General features: G+C 43.6%; 1 protein-coding gene across 2 annotated transcripts in view; it reads left to right on the forward strand.

Annotated features, from left to right (window-relative positions):
- The first annotated feature begins 1,354 nt into the window (after positions 1-1,354).
- tei (irregular chiasm C-roughest protein teiresias) overlaps positions 1,355-14,704 on the forward strand; it is a 463,293-nt gene continuing 449,943 nt past the window's right edge. For both annotated transcript variants that reach the window (XM_076364369.1, XM_031981571.2), the window contains exons 1-2: positions 1,355-1,592; positions 4,098-4,665. In XM_076364369.1, the coding sequence (XP_076220484.1) occupies positions 4,572-4,665 (94 nt within the window). In that variant the 5' untranslated portion in view covers positions 1,355-1,592; positions 4,098-4,571. The remainder of the gene's footprint in view (positions 1,593-4,097; positions 4,666-14,704) is intronic.

Below are 14,704 nucleotides of genomic sequence, written 5' to 3' on the forward strand. Positions count from 1 at the left end.
GCATCAACTTACAACTAAAATAGTTTTAGAAAATTCATTTAAAAGTATAATTCACTGAAAGTTTAATACACCTTTGTCATTTTTCGTAGCTTCATTATTTCTTTAAACAGTTTAAAGTATATTCTATTGATATTATATTATACGATATAATATTTGGCATTAAATTAACAGTTTAGTACATAATTATTTCGATTTTAAATTCACGTTATTCAAAACAATTTGCTTTCACAAGTTAACGACAATGAGTACATAATTCATTTCCCCCAGCCTAATCGGCAAAAAAATTCCATGACAATGATCTAATCAAGCCTCCATCGACTCCCCAGACAGTAATTCTTACACTCAATACCTCACGAAAAGTATCAAATGGACGAACAGGGGGAAATATGAAGAACAATACACCCTCGACAAATCATGTAACCACGGTTAAAGATGAGCTTGAAAGTCTTCACCGTCGCGGTGAACTAAAGTATGAAGGAATCCAGTCAACTTCGCCATAACACGACGAGTTCTGGAGCCAAACACCGCCAGTAATGGTTTCGTCGCTAGGCAATAAGCTATGAACGTATTAGTGTCCGATATTTTGTCAATTAAAATACCTTAAACTGAATAACAATTAACACGTCAAACGCCGAGATTTTTCTGCTTTACTTTCCATTTAAACAGCACGTAAATTCAAAAATTGCGTTTGTCCATAAGCAACAGATATTACAGAAAAATCTCTTGTTGTCCACAATGCTTTAATGAAATTGATTATAAAGGCCACGAACAAATTGATTAATATCATGCGATTTATAAAGTCTCCTTTCTCTTTGCTACTGCAGCTCCCAAGGGACCGCGTGTAGTGCGTTAATTATTCATTCCTTGCAGTTATTCAACTAAAGTTTGATTCCAATAACGCCCAACACTGGGTGTCTAAAACGGAGGTGGCAGAGGGTCGCGGGTCTAGATGCTCGGATAAGAAGGGAAGAAACGTCGCGTGTAAAACAGCGTCGTCGGAGTAACGAGGCGTATTTTTAAGCCCGCATGTGGTCCGCGGGTAGATCCGCGGAGAGTAGTCGTCGGTGACGCGCGTGCCTGGATTCGACTGGATCCCGAGGTGCGCGCGTGGTGGCGCGCGCCCGCGCGCAGCCGACGACCGGTCTGGGGTGGCGATGCCTTTCGATAGGTGGGGGACGATCCTGGCCGTTGCGGGTGGGGGTGGCGGCTCAGGGGAAAACCGCCGAGCGCTGGAGCACGCGGGTTGCCGAGAGACGGGGGTCGGCTCCGCTGCTGGCGGGGGGTAGGGGTGGCAGCTCTGAATCCCTCGAAACTCCGACGATGCTCTCTCTCTCGACTCAGTTCCGAAAGCAGAGCCAGAGCCGAGAGTACACTCGAGGCTTGTTCGTTTCGCGTACCGCGTCGCCGTGCACCCTTTGCGCTCTGCTCTCTTGTCGACCGTGCGTTCCGTTCGTCGTCGCGACCGTTTTTTGTTTTCCCTTCGATTTGTGCCCGCGTCAGCGAACCCGTTGCTGTGCGTCGACTGGATCTCGCTGTCGGATCGAGCGGCGATCCACAGTAGATCGCTGTCATCGCGGAGGCGGTTGTCACTGGTACGTCGCCGGACGTGTTTTTCGTGTACGTTTCGCTCGGGGATCAAGTTAGGGACACTATCGCGAGGTTCGGGATATAGGGGATGGGAAACGAGGACGAGTGGCACGATGCTTCTGAAAGGAATCAGAAGGGCGAGAAGGGTCGCGAATGTGACGTCTGGGAAGAAGGACGGCTGCAAAAGAGTGAGAAAACGGGCAGCTGAAGCCGCTCGCGCGAACATCTTTTTCAGCCGACGAAGCTCGCCCTTCGTCTACCACTTATTATCCTCTCGCCGTTTTTCGGGGATTCCTCGCGCTAGCCGGTGACAACGCGAGCTCGTCGATCAACAACCCGGCGAGCACGTGTGTGTTTGTGTGGGCGTGTACACGAGAGTGCGTGGCCGCGATGATATTCGAGAGAACTCGAACCCGTCAACGTCTCGCTGGGGCCCTTTCGCGGTTCGCGCTTTTATTCGGAGCACGCGAGTAGGCTGGCCGCGAAGCTACTCTCGCGGACAGGTTTCTGGCGTTTAAACGGAGCCTAATCGTCGCGTTCCTTCGTCACCGAGCGGACCCGTTTCACATTCAATATCTCCGACGTCGCGCCACGTGTCTCCTTGGTTTCATGCTCGTTGTTCTTGCGGTCTGATTGCGTTTCAGCGTCGTCTCGATCGACTGACAACGCGGGACTGGTGAGTCGTTAGCTGGCGGGAGGAGCGAGGGAAAAGGAGAACGCGCCGCATTTTCACCGTGTTTCTCTCTGAATCAACCACCGGCCGCGAAGTTGCAAAACGAACGTCTGTCGTTGACACGGGGAACGACGGTTTCCCGGGCGGCAGCTTTTTTTAAACGGGAGTTAATGGACCCGTTCTCCCGCAGAAACCGAACAATCTGAGCGTAGAAACGGTGCACCGGGTGCACACGTACCTGCTGCACGCGACGCGCACACCAACGGGGAGAGACCGTTCAAGACAAAGCGGTCGCTCGATGCATATGCACAAGGGATTTTCCGTAGCCGGCTCGCCGACCCGCTGATTAGAGGTGGGAATAAACCGATACGAAGATATATGGCTTCCGCGAACGCGCATCCCGATCTACTTTTCCTTTAACCATTCGCGCGCATTGTTGTTGGCGCATATCTCGCGACAGTCCGCGCGAACGTTTTTCTCTCGCGCGTCGAACCACGCTGTTGCAATCATTCTTTCGCGTCCCGACCGACTAATCGTGGCGATTTATGAACTCCGTTCCGTCCCGCGAACACAATTCGCGTTGCTGCTCGTTACACCGCGAAAAGGCGAGCATGTAACGAAGTCCCGCGTCGTTGCCTCGTATTTTACCCCGGATTCACGGACGAACTTTCATTTCGTCGGGTGCCATTGACACTCGCCGACGACTCGCCGGGGCATTTTTAATTAACAGCCGTCCTTGGGACGTGCCGAAACTGTGTGTAACAACCGGAGCAGCCCGGTCCGCCCGAGATCCTCGGTCACGATCAATTTAAAAGGCCATACGTTTCCGCGAAACACGCGGATGATTTATGCCGTGCCCTAAATACGTGATTTGTTCGTGATGGTTGTTCGGCCGGCGACGAACCGTGGGGATTCCACTGGAAAATGACGACGAGAGGCCGATACCGTTTCCCACTTCAATTACGCGTAAATCATCCCTCCTCCTGCCGAAGGCAAACGTTAAACGACTCACGGTCCATTAGGCTCGCCGCGATTGAATATTATTTCCGGCTACGTGCAGCGACAATACGTCGATCTTCGCCGCGATCTTTCCATTTTCCTTTTTGTAAATTAAGAGAACAAACGCTTCTCCAGTTATAAGTCTTCCTAAAGACGCATAATGGAATCTTGAAATTACACAGCTTCGTAGTTTCTACGTCCCTTTTTCCAGCGAGTTAATCTTCTCGAATTTTAGCTCAACGTTGATGAACTTCATTTTCATTAACCCGGGATCTTTTCGATTCCCGTCATGTCAACCACGAGAATAAACATCTTTCCATTGACAAGCTTCACAAATGCACACGAATGCCAAAATACCATGATTTCACAGTACCCACAGGCTTCATCCAAAAATGTCCTCACAAAATTCAGCGCTAGACCCTCAGTTACTCGCGAATCTAGGTATCCAGCGGTCCAGCAGCGATACCGCTCGTATTTAAATCCCGTCAACTACACGCTGTTCAGCGATGAGATAGGACGAGTCCGCTCGGTTCGGCGAAGACCCAACGTCGTCCCCGAAACCCCGATAATTGGCTGGAGGCAGCACGTATTCAGCGGAATTGCATCGGGAAGCTGGCAAGGAGGCTCGCGCGCACAAAGAAAACCGAGTCCGATCAGATCCGCTTTTCCATTGGGCGGGACCGGCTCGTATGGGATTCTAATCACCGGGAAAGGGGAAGGGTTTTAGAGGCGATCGTGGGTCAGGCAGCGGGCGGGCGGGTGGCTGAAGTTTGACGACCCTTTAACGAGGAGCTGCCGGATCGTGAATCGGTGTAAAGTATCTTACCGGGATTTACAGAATGGCGGTGCAATGAACGCGCGGAGCCGATGGCGAGGGTGAATCGGCCAGGTTCGAGGGCGAGCGCGGCGATGATGAATCTTCGATGAATAGGGGATCCGGCGGGCCAGCGACGAGTCGCGCGGAAGTTGGAATCGATCCCAACGGCGGCGGGATACAAGGGACCGCGGGAGGAGTTACGATGCACGTGAAAAGTTGACGAAGCCATGTGACGCGACCGAAACCCCGGGACAACCCCGTGCGACGCCTACCGCCTGATGCTGGATACCGGACGACGTGGTCGGCATTTCGAGTGGACCCACCGCCGCGGATCGCAGCCGGCCCAAGTATCGCCGAGTGACAGTGCGGAAGGAAGATAAAGGGAGAATAGTTTCGCGATCGGGAAGGGGAGACGACTGTGATCGTGACCGGGCCGGTGACACACGGCCGAGGATTACTGTGTAAAATTGTAGCAAATCAAGTAGTGATGCCGTGATGGGCTGCAGCTCGGGTACGTGCTATCTGGCTACGCTCCTCGTGGCTGGATTACTCTTGGTCGTCCTGCACTGCGAGACATCACTGGCGACACGTGAGTACACCGTGCGAAATGATAATTAATATTGATAGTGGCGATAGGCTGCTTGAAGCGATTACGGGGATTAGGAATCGGAAGCGCTCTGCATCGAAAATATGGGGATTGCAATGTTCTGCGGATCGAATAGGCGGGGAGAATATGAATTTGATTTGGGGAACCTGTTAGTATTTGTTTGATTGTGTTAAGTAGGGATTTAATTGAGTATCGTGTGAGTTACGTTTGGTTGTTTGATGATGTACTAACTTGAGAACGATACGCGGTGAATTAAACGATGCATGTTTGTGCTCTATATTATAAAGTATAAAATCTACGTTTGAGAACGTTATTTTAAATCGAGTGGTTGATGAGTGATTACGTATAGATTCTTGGTTCAATTTATATAATAATCTTCGTATTGACGTTAGAGGAGGACTATAATACGTTTCACATTAAAATCAGAGGTTATTGAAGAGTTTTCTATCAACACCATAAAGAAGCAATTCTGTCATTTAAGAATCGATATAGACGAATGTTTTCGTAGCAAGAATACATTTGTAATAGATCTTCCGCGACAGAGTTGGCTATTGTTCCACTGTGGGCCGGCTTGTTCCATCTTCTTGCGTATTTTTACTGACAACATCGCTTATTGTTATAAAAACTGTGCGTACAGCTGTCTTGCTTTCAGTCTAAATATTATCCCGCGACACCGGAAACACGTGAGACACACTATTTTCTTAGCAAGCTACCTTGTCGAAATTTAAATTCCTTTCCAATCGGAACAGTCGATTATCCGGACGGAATTTCGCGGGATCATAGCGGGACGAGACGCAGTCGCATGATAATTGCCGGCGCTTAGCGCCTGTGGAAATGGCGGAAATTCCGTCGTACTTGTCTAACCGAGTGACTTTCCCCCTCGACCGTTCGCCAGAATGTGTTTAATTGCTTCCAGAATACCGGTTGATTCCTTTTGTCGATCCCGGCGCGTTCCATCGCGGTAAAAACTTGCCGCATTTCTTGTATCGCGGTTAAGTGTGCATTGTGTCCTCAGCCTTTGAGCGTCAAAATGCGAGAAGCGTTTTCAGTACTCTTCACTGCAGTGTTTTTAATACTTATGTATATGTAGAACAACGTTTTATAAAGATTTGTTTTGTGTTTAACAGAATGTAAAGGATACGTATCTCTTGAACAGTTGAGTACAAAGCGTTTTCATTTAATACTTGGAAAGGTATTTTTGAACGATCAAATAACTGCAAATGTTCGTGTTTCGATAATATGTAGAAAGATGTAAAAGGCAAAGAAAATATTATATAAATATAAATAAATTATAAAAATTAGATTTTTGTTCCCTTTTTAAAGTGTCGTAAAATTTAATAATCATTGCAAAAGTTATCAACTATAATACGGAAATAATATTTGGTATACCTATTGTAATTTTAAACCTTATGACTATCATTGCGCTCGCGACTGCTTTATAGTTTAATGCGTGTTAATATAATCAATTGATAATCTATTTTATCTTGTGAAAGTAAATTGATACACACTCACAAATTCGATAAAATTCACTACCTATGAAAGTTACTAAATATCGACAATTTACTTTGAACTTTCGACCATTACCTTACTAACAAGTACAATTATATGAATACATAAAAACTGAATAAAGTGTCAGAATCAATTAGTTCATTTGTCACTCAAAGTCGACCGTACTTTGTACTTTACTAATACCAAAGTCTTTATTACAATAGCGCTTGCAATAAACTTCATAAACTATTGAAACTTGAAGTTCTAATTTCAATTACTAAAAGAAATATCACGTTCTAAGAACCGAAATCAACATTGCTGTATAAATTTCCATTACCTCAAACAAAATATACAAAAAAAACACAACACAGAAAAAATATCTAATTCCAATTCTCATTTAGGAAACTAACATCTCCAATGATTCTTCAACAATCCCACTCGTCCCCTTAATCCAATCTTCAAAAATATCAATCTTCAAAAACATCATTAAATCACAACACAAAATCTCAAAAATTTAAAATCCTTAAAACTCGAAATTTTCTAGCTTACCAGATTTCGACCTTTCGAGTGAAACCACCCCTATTTCCACTCGCCGTGCATTTCGCTAGAATCTCTCGGACGGAGATTAACGCGGATCGTCGAGCTGGAGGCGTGCGTCGCGTCGAGCAGTTTGAACTTCGGAAAATAGGCCAGCGAAGAAAGTGTATGCACAGTGGCGCGCGCCACGAACGGACGAAGACGGGGTGGTCCGCACCGCGGTGGAATAAGATAGCGCGGGAAAGAGACGAGCGTAACGAGGCACAAGGAAACGAAACGTGATGAAATGGCCTGTTTAGCCGGGATATACGCGACGCATCGTGAAAAGGCAGGAACGATACAACGGAATATAAACCCCTTGCCCACCCCCCGTTGGCTCGTCGTATCCAGCATGTGCTGCCGGCGCGGACTAGTCGTTGCTGGTGGTGAGAGAGGGTGAGCGAGGGTGGCAAAGAGGGCGTGAACGGTGCGGTGGTTTGGCTCAAAGGACGTTGAAGCCAGAATGGGACACGGACGTTGTCACGATGGGTGTGAGATGGCTGATATTCCCTTGTTTTTCCTTCCTCATTCTCTACCCACCCCACCCTATCTTTTTTTCTTTTCTTTTATTAAGGAGGACTTCCTTTCTATCTTTCCTCCGGCCTTCCTTCTCGCGTTCCTTTTTTTCCCTCGTCTTTTCGTCCGCTCTTTTCTTGTAGACGGTAATGTTCGCTCGTCGCGCTTGTCCTCGTTCATTTCGTCGTCGGACAGCCGGAGTACAACGCGGCCAGGATAGCATTATAATTATTTCCACGGGTGCTCCGTCTTCGCGAAATGTCGCCCGATTGCGCCGGGCGTTGGGGAGAATGTTCGGACCGAAGGAACGTGAGATGAAGTAGATGAAATCGGGAATCGACATTTGTAATTTTGTGGATTCTATTTGTTGTTACTTTTGATTTTTTTGGGGGATATGTAGATTGTATGAGATTTTGTCGAGTTCTGTGTGAAATGTGTTCTAGAGTATATGAGATTGATACTTGTTATTTTGATTAATTTTATTGTAGACAAGTTGGTTAATATAGGAAAATGTTTATATATAAAACTTTCAAAGTTTGTATGCGTGTACTATTTCACAAGAGAGTTCCATCGGACTCACGTGGCTACAATTATTAGTCAAACGCCGAATTTGAGCTTGAAACTTACGAAAAAGTTGTTATGTCAAAGAATTCGGTCGATGTTCCGGTAATTGTCGTCAAGAAAAACTAGCCAAGAATTAAATGAAAATTTATCACGCGATGTTTGCATCCACGAACCTTGCAATTCACCGTCGCAATTCTTTGGCGTGATTCAGCATTCACCGGCATTCAATGCGATATGCGGTAGCTTCCATTGTAACCGTCTAGGAAGATAATTAATTCTGTCTTACATACGCAACGGGACGGATCGTTCGATTCCGGCAAACCGGAATAGAAAATGGTCGTTGGCTTTAACATCTATTTTTCGGGTAACGTTCGCCGAGCATTTTGCAGTCGAGTCGAGGAACTGGCGCGCGCGCATTCAAAGTGGACGACCCTCTCAGTTCTCCGCTGCGACGAGTCTTTACGGGTCTCCGGCTTAATCTCATCTTTTTGGAGGAAATAAGCCTTTGACGGTCGGCCGGCGTGTTTCTCCTTTATGATTTATTTTCCGGTTCCTTTTTTTCCGCGTTGGGAGAGTTTCCCTGTTTGCCGGGCCGGACGGCCTCGTTACAAAAAAGAGATGAACGTAACCGCGTTAAGTTACTCAGCCTCGCGAGTGCATTGTCGACGTGCGGGACTTGTCGTTCAGCGGACACGCGTAATGAAGTTGCGGGCGATATTTAGAAAGTAATGTAATTCCCATGCATTCACGTCGGAGTGAAGTATTTTATTAATTTCACTGGGATGATAACGAGAGAAAGAAAGAAAGACAGAAAGAAAGTAAGACAGAAAGAAAGAAAGAAAGAAAGACAGAAAGAAAGAAAGAAAGAAAGAAAGAAAGAAGGAAAAAAGAAAGAAGGAAAAGAAGAAAAATCTACGTTTCTTCGCAAACTCTTTTTCCAAAGAGTTTCGCAGCAAGGCTTCACAGAAGTGGTAGCAAAGCAACGTCTGACAATTAAATCTCCTGTCGTCATTGATATTGCCTTCTTCCGCTCGCGAACATTCAGCATGACACAGAGTGTCTAATTTTCGTGCGCGTTCGCGCTTTTCCGGCCAGGTACATTTTGTTCCGCCCCTCGTTTCGTGTTCGGCTCGCGACGCTTTTAAGAAGAGACTCGGTTAAACGATGTCGGGCAGCCATTTCCGCGGAAAGGAACGACCGCGCTTCGTGTAATTCCTCGACTGTGTCCCGTATTATTATTACCGAACGTAGGGACCGCTCCTTGCTGCCTGAAAAATTCTCCTGGACAGTTTCTTGTCACATTAGTCCTTTGCATTCGTTGCTGAGCAAAACGCGTATATATCTTGTCCCGGCAACTTTTCCTCGCTGAATTTCTTTGTCCTTCTTCGGAAGCGTAATAACGATTCCTATTTGCTGGCCAGGATCTTGTTTGTCCTCCTTGATTCTTTTTACTTTCCACTTTACTCCCTCGCTCCGACTGTTTCTCCGTTTCTCTCCACCCCGCAGGAATATCCTGGCGAACGTTGAATGGTTTTCTGAAGCATTCTCCAGTGTCCACGACCGTCCGACTTGTCGGCTTAGTTTCGATCATCAGCTGTTCCCGCACAACAGATGCTCCAATAAAACTTGCCGAGCTCGTACCTTAGTAGGTTGTTACCTGAACGCACCTGAGATCTGTGTTTCTTTCGGTTTGAAAGTTGTCCACTTAGCAGTGGAACGCTTATATTGAACAATGGATATGTTCATGACTATTGCTCATTTAATTAACAGGAACGTTCAGTTCTGCACGCGTTCGATTCTCATGAACTATGTTTCTAATTAATTACGTTTATAATGAAACATTGTCTAATAGTATCGAAATTCACGATTATAAAAATAGCTATAGTAGCATTGTTACTTGACGAGGAGGAAAATAATACAGAAATTTCTTCTTTCGCAATTATTGAAGTCGTAGAAATGATTCTTTGAGAAATTAACCAAATTCATTTAGGAAAGCGTGTATTAAAAAATAATTGATCGAAATTTTAAAAAATCTGCTCTTAGAATTTGTATAAGAAAATTACTGTCAGACTTTTAGGTAGTTTCAGTGTTAACCGTTCCACGATTCCGTATAATCTCCACGGGAAACGCGGATCGTCACGACGTTCTTGATTTATCTTTCTTTCGTCGTCACGGCGGAGTCGTGTTTCCTTTTCGCCGCGGAAAGAGAGCGACAGAGAGATTTGCAAACGAATCGGATCTGGGCGGGTAACAGGTTCGCTGAGGCACCGCGGAAAAACGGAGAGTCCGCGAAAAAACAATAACGATAACGGGTATCGGGTCTCGCGCGCCGATAATACATCATATCGGTCCGCCCGTGAAAAATGGCTTCACGTAGAAACAATTTCCTGTAAAATATTATGGATCTAATAAACTCGAAGCTTTTGTCCTCTCGATTTATCGGGTCGAACCGTGACCGGGCTGGCTGACGGGCCGCGGGCAAACGTTTTATTTGCGACGACGCGACGGTATACTGGAGGATTAACCCATTGATGGTTGTCGTCGCGTCTCGTACAGATCTTCGCTCATTCTTGTGGTATTACTTTCTGAGATCCAAGAAATACGATTTTCTGGGTTAACAAGTAATAGAATACTGAGTGAACGTTATTGAACGATTGATTCTTCGAATATTCATTGGAAAGTTATGTAACATATCTACTTTTATATTCAGCTCTTTAATCTTTGTTTATGTTTGTAGAATATCGAAGAATGAGACTTAAGAATTGTCAGCATACGCATTCCTGGAATATTTAGAAGCCCGATTGGCTTCGATGAAAGATAACTTAATCAGAGTCATAAAGATGCTGTCAAAATAGTGAAGATGAATAGCATAATCAAAGGGACTCGAGGTTCTCCGAAGACCCTAACCATATAAAAGTTCCAGAACGACTTCCGCCCACACTCGTAATTGGAATATCTTTGTGATCTCGTACATGCTCATCGTCACACTGTTCTCAGCACATTGACTGTACAAAGAATTGAATACACCCTCTATGTATTTCATTTTTCTTTAATTCTTACAAAAATTATTAGCCACATGCATGTAATATTCAACAATTTGTATATACACCTCATCATAACAATTTCAACTCAATCACTTTGAATAAACAAAAATTCCAAATGACTATGTGTTCAATTATTTTTAGCGATACACCGAATGTACATATTTTCATAAATATATTGTTCTCTATTAACTATTAATGATATTTATAATGTAATAGTTCTCCCAAATCAATTGACCCATCTCTCCTAGACTCACTCTACCGCAACTACTTTCAAAAGTACATCTCCAAACCGTTTTTGAAAAAGATATTCCACACTCGCAAGCATATCGATCACCACGCGGATCATTCAACTTTTCAAGCACGCAGATACATTCTGTGCGAGACGAACATGCCCGACGACGGTCCCCGACAGCTTGAATCGGCGATATTATTGACCAGCAGACTTCGCCGCTGCGGCGCGCGGTCTGGCTTGTTTCAGTTTTATTGGCGTTGCTCGTTCCACCGTGAATGCCGATATTACGCATTAGAGATTACGGGGTGCTCCGGCTGCGAATAGGCCGTATAGGTGCGTTTGTTTTGCAAAACCATGGGGCTGTGCTCGAATCGATACCGAATCCAAGCGCTCTCATGGAATTATGAGCATTACCCCCTTGCTCCCTCTCTTCCTACCCTTCGTCGGTGTTTCTCCGCCGCGGCACCCCCTCGCCAGGCATCGGTGATTTTATTTGTTTTGGCGATTTATTCCGAAAATCCCGTGCCGTGCCGCGTCGCATCGAGTGCATTATACCCGGAGAGGGGTGTCGGGCATTATGTTGCGTCAACCGTATCGTCTCGTACGTTTCGCTGATTGCACCAGCGAGCAAGCGCTCGCGCGCAGCCCGTGACACTGCTAAAGATGTATACGGGGCCGCCCGCATTCGAGTTTAATGAGATTTAAATAATACGAAGAAATGTCGTGTACGACTGCACGCATAGCTGAAACTCCAGAGAATAGTTCGAAGACGATTCCTTGTTCGCGATGTGTTCAGTTTGTGTTCCGGTGAGTCGGAATTATACCTCTTTATGATGGAACATTTTGGAGATACGAAAATGTTTTAGCTTTGGTGAATGCTATTGATTTGGGCTAAGGAAAATTCATTGTGTGCTTTGGATTTGGAAGTCGGAGCAAGAACCAGAGTATTTTATATTTATAATTGGTTTATTATATATATTGGTTTCTTTTATTTATAAGTGGTGATCTAAAGTTTGGTGATATGAAAAAGGCTTCTTTTTTGTGGAATATTACTGATTGGTTAGAATTAGAATATTTTATGGTTTAATATTGGTTTCTTTTATTTACAAGACTTGAGTGGTGCAAGTAATTAAGGTTACTGGTAATAATTTGTTGTTCTTTGAAAAGTAACTAAGTTTGTAATTTAGTTTCGATTTTATTCATATTGTTGACATGACATGTGAATTTGTGGATGAATTAGTTGCAAATATATAAAAGAGTAATGTTTAGATCAGTGTAACAAAATGAGGATTGCTGTGGTGCAATAAAGCGGGGATTGACCTAGTTGCTTTGACTTTGATTGCGTGAAGGGAAGTAAATGCATGAAGGTATGAAGTAAACCAACGAAGTGATTGAAATCGTTAGGCATGCTCAAGCGATACCACACTTGAAATGGAAAATATACAATGTATTAATTCGAATTTATGTGTGACGAGTTTTAACGAATGGTTAAACTTGAAAATTTATGGTAATTCTCGTTTGCACAAAACGTTTCAGGAAAAGCAGGATAGGAATTTTATTTATGACGAATGGCTTGATTTATTAAAGGATCTGTTAAATTAAATTTGCAATTAAGAAATAATTAAAATAACACAAAAGCTTAGTTTAGCATTGTTAGAATTCCCAGTTTGATGTGGTATAAATCGTATTTGCTACAAGTACGTGGGAATGTGAATACGTAGTTTAATGAGATATACAATATGGGTAAGGAGGGGGATGATGCTTGAGGATCTTGAACGCGCAAATAGTTTCTGGTCGAATTCTAGTGTAATATTTAAACAGCTTCGGGCTTAAAGTGTTTACATTTGCGAATCCGACATCAACAGTATATTTAACCATCTCGTCGCTACCAGTTGATTGGGAAGAGTAAATGGCTGCATGGAAATGAACATTTCACTTTCTTCTATTTTCATTGCATTTTCGCTTTTTCTCAATTTATAACTGCACATCTCTTTTTTTTGTACAAAAAGAAGTTCAGGTTTCACTAAGCTGTTATTGTAGAAGTAATAATTAAAAATTACTCTCTCATTAAATTAGACATGATAGAATCGTGGAATGGTCACAACTGTATCAGATTAATTTTTCTTCTGGTACTGGCGGTATTTCTTTTATATGTACACTTTATAACATATCGATAATAATAATTAAAGCGTGTGCAACGTTTATAGAGTGTGATGCACACGATGCGAGTTCGTTGGATGCAATGTAGGTGAATTGGAAAAAGAAGGTCACGCGTGTCATTGGTTCGGTGTAATTAATATCCATTCGAGTCAATAAGCTGCAAGTCAGTGCTTCGATTACCCAATTTCCCGCATTTGTTTTAGGTTGTTTTCAGTGCTGCATCTCTGTCCGTGTATTTTTCGTGAATATATCGGCAAGAGTGTTACTGCATAGAGAAATCCTGTCGAATACAAAATAATTAATATTCTCGAACGGCGAAGCCCACGATCTGATGTAATCTATTCTTTCTGGATAAACACCCACAAAACTGAATATGACTAATTAATATTTGAAATAAACTCGCGAAGTAAATAAGTATTTTATTTCAAATTATAATGAAACTATGTCCAATTAGCTGTTCCTTCTTCATTCATTTGTTCACTTATTTATTAATGAGACGAGTAAACTAGCGCAGCGGAACCTGTTAGGTTTTTATGGGATAGTTATCGCCACGTTATTTTTAGAGAAACAATACAGAATGCCGTTACGAAAAGAATTGTAATACTACATTTAGGTGTTGTATCGGGCTAATAATCTCTTTAACGACGGCTTTTCTCAAAAAGTCCGCTGCGAGTGAATAGCTATTTAAATAATGAATAAAATATGAATTTCATTTGTTCGCAAACACGAAATACAAAAATACAAAAACACATTGGAACAGATTTTACAATATATTCACAAATATATGCAAAACATCTACTCATTTTTCATTTAGCACAAGTTTCTTAATAAATAACATTTGTAACATTCTCTTAAATCCATAGTGAAGATTTTGAACAGAATTTCAGATTATAAAGATTTTTCGGTCCAAATTAAATATTATCTTTCAACTATAAATTATTATACATACCTTAGAGCAAACATACACATAGAATACGCCTAGAATTTTTTCCTTTCCCAATAAATCATCAATGACAGACTACTTACACCGATTATAATTGATAAACAAATCATACAAGGTAAGGGGTGAAACGCACTCGTCACAAAGAAAACTGTGCCCATGCGGATTAAAAGGTTCCACGAAAAAATCCCCGTGGGATCAATGCGTATTAAAGATTGGAACGCGTTAAGCTGCAGTCATCGAGAAACAAGCTCCGTCTACACGGATGTCGCCAACCGAATTCGTCGCTCCCTGCCAAGCATCTTTCCGCCCCATCGTCCCGCCGTCAACGTTGGCAACGCTAGCATTCCCAGACTGCTTGCCGTGCCGATAAAAGCAGTGTATCTTGCAAACGCCGAGGGAAAAGTGCCTTTAGACAGCCGGGGGAATTTACCTCGAGGGAGAGAGAGTCTCCCGGAGAAAGATGGAGAAAGATGTAGAAAGAACGATGGGGAAACAACG

The sequence above is a fragment of the Nomia melanderi genome, chromosome 2 (assembly GCF_051020985.1).
Source record: "Nomia melanderi isolate GNS246 chromosome 2, iyNomMela1, whole genome shotgun sequence".
NCBI lineage: Eukaryota > Metazoa > Arthropoda > Insecta > Hymenoptera > Halictidae > Nomia > Nomia melanderi.